The sequence below is a fragment of the Coffea arabica genome, chromosome 6e (assembly GCF_036785885.1).
Source record: "Coffea arabica cultivar ET-39 chromosome 6e, Coffea Arabica ET-39 HiFi, whole genome shotgun sequence".
In the NCBI taxonomy this organism is placed as follows: Eukaryota; Viridiplantae; Streptophyta; class Magnoliopsida; order Gentianales; family Rubiaceae; genus Coffea; species Coffea arabica.
The window spans coordinates 7,400,191-7,406,760 of NC_092321.1; the positions used below are offsets into that span (position 1 = coordinate 7,400,191).

The 6,570-nt window shown below is 36.8% G+C and overlaps 1 protein-coding gene across 1 annotated transcript; it reads left to right on the top strand.

The window, feature by feature from the left end:
- The first annotated feature begins 1,982 nt into the window (after nucleotides 1-1,982).
- Nucleotides 1,983-6,331, top strand: LOC113697384 (E3 ubiquitin-protein ligase At1g63170-like). The gene is made up of 5 exons (XM_027216979.2): nucleotides 1,983-2,122; nucleotides 3,264-4,091; nucleotides 5,000-5,125; nucleotides 5,206-5,497; nucleotides 5,805-6,331. The coding sequence occupies exons 2-5, from the start codon at nucleotides 3,418-3,420 to the stop codon at nucleotides 6,009-6,011; spliced, it is 1,299 nt and encodes a 432-aa protein (XP_027072780.1). The 5' UTR covers nucleotides 1,983-2,122; nucleotides 3,264-3,417; the 3' UTR covers nucleotides 6,012-6,331.
- The last annotated feature ends 239 nt before the right edge of the window (nucleotides 6,332-6,570 follow it).

A 6,570-nucleotide genomic window follows, 5' to 3' on the forward strand; every position in this document is an offset into this window, starting at 1 on the left:
CAGTGGGCTTGGGAAGTGATGAGACTAGCCTGAAAGCTAAAAAATCCCAATACTTTGTCTAGGAGATTCCAGTAATTACCAAGCTGAAGTTTCGGGATTTGTCCATTTTTTAATATGGCTTCAACATCCAGGATCAAGGTTCACCCAAAATTTCATAAAGAGTTCTATCCATTTTACAAAGCTGAGCAAGGCTAAGATCAAGTTGGCCCAGCCCAATCAACTAAATTAGCTATAGGGAAAATAATTTCCGGCACGACGCGATTTGAATACAATCCGAAGTTAATATATAGTAGCAAGACCCGAACTTTAGAGGGTCTTTATTGGAACACCCTGTAAGCAACGTACAGAACTTTTGTCAAATGTAATTCTTCATTCTTTTTTTTTTTTTTTTTGTCATCACTGGGGTATCCGGGCCTACACCCGACTAATCCCACGGCGCCCCAGCAGAGCGGGCCCGACCGATGCTGAAGAATTTAACAGCTGGGTGGCTGCCCGGGATCGAACCCAGGTGGAGCTCAACCAAGGGGCGTCCTTCCACCAGCAGACCACCCAGCGCGGGCGTAATTCTTCATTCTTTGCACCTTGATTTTCAACATCCTCATTTAACAAACGTTGTCTCAAACTAATCCGAGAAACATTTTGAAATAAATGCAGTAAGTTCCATCACCGTTTTGGAGTGTTTTGCTGTAGAAAAAATGATTAACAAAAAATGGACAGTAACTATGTGATTAAAATGTAAATACACAAAATAAGAAAGAGTGTCGTTGGGTAGCAAATTATTTGGAATAATTATTATAACACTTTTTGGGATATGATGTTTGTGAGATTAAAAAAGTGGTTAAGAAGATTAAAAAAAATTGTGTTTATAATACAAACAAAATATTATTTAAAATAATTTTACTATCAAAGTATGTATGCGCCGTATTCTCAACTTTCTTCGTCTAATGGATCTCGCATTCACACCCTAGTTTGCAGTGAAAAAAACTTTAGCAATATTTATTCTCAATTTTTTTCTTTAGTATAAGTGGGAGGATTCAAATTGAATATCTTTCACTTATATTCCGCCTCCTTAAACTACACAATCCATCTTTCCCACCTATTATTATTATTATTTTTGGCAAGTAAGAACTTCTTATATCTAATTTCTTTCACCTTACCGCCCAACTGAACCCCACCCCAACCCTTTCCTCCCCTTCTTTTTGTAATTAGAATAATTTGAATCTAAAATTTTCTATTTATAATCCTCCCCTCATTTTTAATAATTTATAATCACTCTTATTATTTAGCAATATCGCATGCAATCATCTATACAATATATAAAGTTAGATGTGTGGCAATTGATGCAAACTTTTCTACGTCAATTTTTTAATTTCTAATTTTATCCTTATAGAAACCAAAATGTTCACCTAATTACACTTTGTCAGCATAATTACTCATAACCGTCCTAAATATTCTAACTACCAAACTATCATAATCTTATAAATCAAAGTTTTTAAATAAATTTATAATAACTATATTTCTTTGAAACATAAAATTTATAGAAAATTAATTTATTTTAATTATTTCTAAATTGCACACACATTGAGCGTGCTCTTAATACTAGTAAATTATAGATGAAGAAATATGTATCTTAGCCTGCAATAAATAACTTCAAACAAATATTTTTGAAATTATTATAACTTGCGATTGGAACGTCACGTGCCCAGCAGAGCGGCGGGTATTACTTTATCCTCGGTTTTGATTTCAGAGTTTGCCGTAATAATTCACATATTTTCTGGTCCTTACCCGTCCAGTGACTAGTCGGCCCAACAAACCAAAATTTCAGACACGGTTCTCTTTAATTGTTCCTCGTAATATTCGTTTAATAATAGTTCAACCGGATTTTCTGTCTCCAGCTCTTCGTCTTCTTCATCATCATCATCTACTATTCACTTAATTATCCATTCATAATAATTTTCCGACTTAATAAACAATTATTAATACCTCCTTGTCGGCTTGTATGGGAGTAACATAGGACAGGGGCACTTAATTATATCAAGGCTAACATTTGATCGTTAGACCATAAATAAACACGAAGAGGAACCAAATAACGACGTCGATCAAAAGAGCTGCACCAAAACTGGTAATTTCTTCGATCATTGACTTTTTTTTCTTCTTCAATGACGATTTTTGAAATTTTACATTTCTCAGCGTTGATTGCATATTATGTTGAGCTACCTAATCGGCGGACGTTTAATCAGTTGAATTGATTGATTGATGATGTTTAGGGTTTCTGGTCGGATTGTTTTGGATTGGAAATTTGTCTCGTCTTAATTCTGTATTCTTATTGTTGTGGGTTCTGTTTTTTCAGGAAGTTTATGAAAGCGAGCATTTTTTGATAGTAGTCGTCCGTTTAGCTGATTCTCGCAAAAATTCTTCGTCATAAATACAATTCTAATTTATTTCATCTTTGTTATTAGATAGAAAAGTTTAGTTTATTTTTCTTCTTTTTGATGTTTAAAGGGTTGTATTGGTACATTATAGTACAACTAAGTGTCTGCTTTTAGCTCTCACATGATATTAAGTTCCCCTTGCTGAGTTGGGTTTCTTGGTTTGCCCTTGCTTCCATGTTGGTTCAACGGAGGAGTTTGATACTTTCTTTAACAAATTTGACGGGCAATTGATACATTGGTTGTGTGATCTTTGCTTGTCCATCAGTGCTCAATTGTGCCAGACTTGAGATTCTGTTGAAATTAAAGGATTGCTTTAGGAGCTCTTTCCCTCTTTGTGAGTGTATATCCCTTCCTTCGTCTTCAAGAAATTCGTTTGAAGAGGATTTCAGGGTTAACTAAATTGTGATTATTTTGCACTTGGGTGCAAATTGTTAGTAAATTCATTTTTTTTAAGGTGTTCTTCTCAAACACATATTTATCAGCTTTCTATATTCTGAATTTTGTTGATATGAGATGTTTTGAGCTTGATTTGCAGTAGGGACTGCTAGCTCCCTCCCACCTGTGTCTTTTGCTTTTGCAATCTAAGAGTCTGTAGAAACATCATAAAACTCAATTCTATTAAAACTCAATTTTCTGCCCTTCCTTCATTTAATACTGAAAAGAATGGCTTGAAATGTGGGTTGTAATGCGTTGCTTTCTTACATAATCTGATAGGAGATGATCTTTTAGATTAGTCTTTTTTCCTCCTCTCCTGTCAACTCTTTCCTCATGTAGGTTTATCTATTAGCGTTTGGGGATGAGATTAAAATATGTATTTTTCTTTTCTTCTAGGTGAGCAGTTATTGGTATATTGGAAACAATTGCATTGTTACATCAGTCAAGATAATATTGACATTGCCATTGAAAATGCTGCTTGTGAAGACCTAACGCACACAGCGCCCGGAGTAGCTAGAAGTATTCAGTTCTTTCCGTTTCTGAGGAATTAATGGCTGTTACCTCTCAAGAGACCGGTCGAGAAAATCCCACTGATAGATTTCCTTTGCTCATGGAGCAGGCAGAGAATCGTGAAAGTAATGATCATGTTATTGATATAGGACGGGTTGGTGATGCTTCCTCTCCAGACTCATCTGATCATGGTTCTCCTTGTGGTTTGACTACACCACATCATGAAACAGGACCCTCAGGTCGGGGTCAAGTGCCTTTGACTCAGTCACCCTCAGCGTCTAATGGTTCCAACTTTAGGAGCTCTTCACTTTCACGGCGAGGTGAAGGTTTGGGGCGTCGATGGAGTCCATTCAATACGGTGTTGTGGATTTCCCTTGAGCTAGTATTCACTGTTGGCCAAATTATTGCAGCACTGGTTGTTCTATATTTGTCAAGACGTGAGAATCCACAAACTCCATTGTTTGCTTGGGTTGTTGGTTATGCTGCTGGTTGTGCATTAAGCCTCCCTCTCTATTACTGGCGCTATATTCATAGTAATCAGATCACTGATCAAAGGTCCACTCAATCACGTCAAGGCTCGAGACGAGGCAATTCGACATCAGAACCCAATTCTTACATAACCATCTCACTAACTAGATCTTCAGAAGAGGAAGCTGGCCAGAATACATCTACAGGCGCTTGGAATGGTCAGAATAATGGCGCTCCCAATGCTAGGTATCTGTATTTATGACAAATTTTTTATGTCATTTCTATAGGAGGAGATATAAACCTTTTTTTTAAAAAAAAATTATTATTATCTGTATATTCTTTGTTTTTTAGCAAACAATGATGAGTGTTTAAGTTTGTTTGGATGATTGTTATCTAAGTCGCATTGTTAACAATTAAAATAGTTCAATATGCCTGTTTTGTCGACATTCTTTCTTAAAGTAGATACTACATCTAAAGTTCGTACCATGTTATCTTGTTACTGGTAACTTTTGTTTATTACCCTTTCGTTTTTGTTGTTGCCTTTCTAGTATGAAGGCTCAACATTTGTTTTTCAAATTCCTCTTATGTAGTCCATTTTGACATAAATGCCACGTTCTGGCTTTGGCAAGTGATGCTTGCCTGGGGCATTGCTCTTCCAGGAAATATTCCTTTCAATTTTCTAAAACTGGGAAGACAATTCTAAAGTATCTTGTTCAAGTTATTAGGGCAGAATTGCTTATTGCAAGTGGTATCTCTACAATCTTAGAGTTGCATATTGAAGTCAGGGAGGTGGATTTAGGAGACGAGGCTTAAAATAACTTCAAGTTCACCTCACTCTTCAAGTTTATAGTAGTTGTATTTGTCTAAGTTGTTTATAGTAGATTTTATGGCCATAGGGAGCTTCAAGTAAGAGTAAATTTGAGTACCTTTGTAACTTATTCTTTATATGGTTAGTATATTAATGTAGCATTATCTGTTCATGAAGCTGCATTTATCTAAAGACATTCATGACTTGACTATACATTTTTCCGAGCTGAGAATACTTTTTTGTGGATACCCCACTCATCACATGCAGGTTCATTGCCTTGAGAGCTAATCTACTCAAGCAGTATGTTTTAATGTATAGTTAATGTAATTTGTTGTTGTTATTTCAGGGTCAGTATACTGATGGACCACTTCAAAATGGCCTTGGATTGCTTTTTTGCAGTTTGGTTTGTTGTTGGTAATGTTTGGATATTTGGAGGGCATTCATCTTCTTCTGATGCCCCAAATTTGTATAGGTACAAGCTGCTTTTATATTCGTAGATTTTACTTTTATAACTATCCTTCTGATTTGACGTGCCTCCTGAATCCTTTGCAGGTTATGTTTGGTGTTTCTTACCTTTAGTTGTATTGGCTATGCCATGCCTTTCATTTTGTGTGGAATGATATGCTGCTGTCTTCCATGCATCATTCATATTCTTGGTGTACGTGAGGATATGAATGGAGTGAGAGGAGCCACTGAAGAGTCTATTAATGCTTTGCCCAAATATAAGTTTAACCTAAAGAGGAATCGAAGTAGCAGCAGTGGAGACAGCAGTTCTGGATTTGAGGAAGGTGGGTTTCTAGCTGCCGGAACAGAAAAGGAGCGTGCCATCTCAGGGGAAGATGCTGTAAGTTATACTCTGCTTTGAGGCTTCAAAAGTCAGAAACTAGACAATGGGATTTATGATCTCTATTTTACATTCTTATTGCAATTTATTCGACTGTTCTTCAGATGGTGGAATGGTGCAGTGGTTAAAAGAAGGATGTATAAGTATAACATCTTTTAGCCATGATGTTCCTTATCTTGTACTTAGTTCAATTTGGTTGGAGACAGTAGTATATTTAGAATTTCAAAATCAACATACAGTAGGATAAGCTATGAATGGTATTTTTTACCCTGTTATGCTGAAAATTATTGTTTTTGGACTGGTGCAGGTTTGTTGTATCTGCTTGACAAAATATGAGGACGATGATGAGTTGAGAGAGCTTCCCTGCTCTCATTTCTTCCACACAGAATGTGTGGATAAGTGGCTTAAGATAAATGCATCGTGCCCCCTCTGCAAATTTGAAATTGGTGGTGGTGGTGGTGGTGCTGAGGATGCAGCACCTGTAGAAGCCAGCCAGGAAGATCAAGGAGTATGAAACATGGGTTGATGAAACAAGTAATGGCACAAGGTAGGAGCTTGCCCTTCCATACGAGGTATTCTGAATATGAGATGCTGGTAAGGTTGTACAGTCGAGGTCATCAAGTGTCTCTGCAGCTTCATGACATCAACATCTGTGATGTACAAGGGTAATTGTGATTTGTCAAATGCGCTTCCCGGTTGTGCAGAAGTATGCGATATGTTGTCAAGCTGTAGATTTGAGTTATACCCTATTTCTTTGAAGGATATGTATACTCTTGAAACTGCTGAGCAAGAAATACATAATCTCTGAATAAATTACTGTCGTTGTAGGCTGCATTTTTGGTTTTAATGTATGAAGAAGAACCCTGCTCTGGTTAATGTTTTAGCCTGCGATGGTATGTTAATGCGGGTACTGGATCCCATTACGCAGCAGTATTGGAGGTAAAATGGACTCCCCCAACTGATTTAACCAAGTTGATCGAGAAGTTTGTGGGGTTACCGCTCCAAGAAATCACTTCAATGCCGTTTTAGCGCTGAAATTATTTATTGTTGCCGGAGTTACCAATTGGCTGATT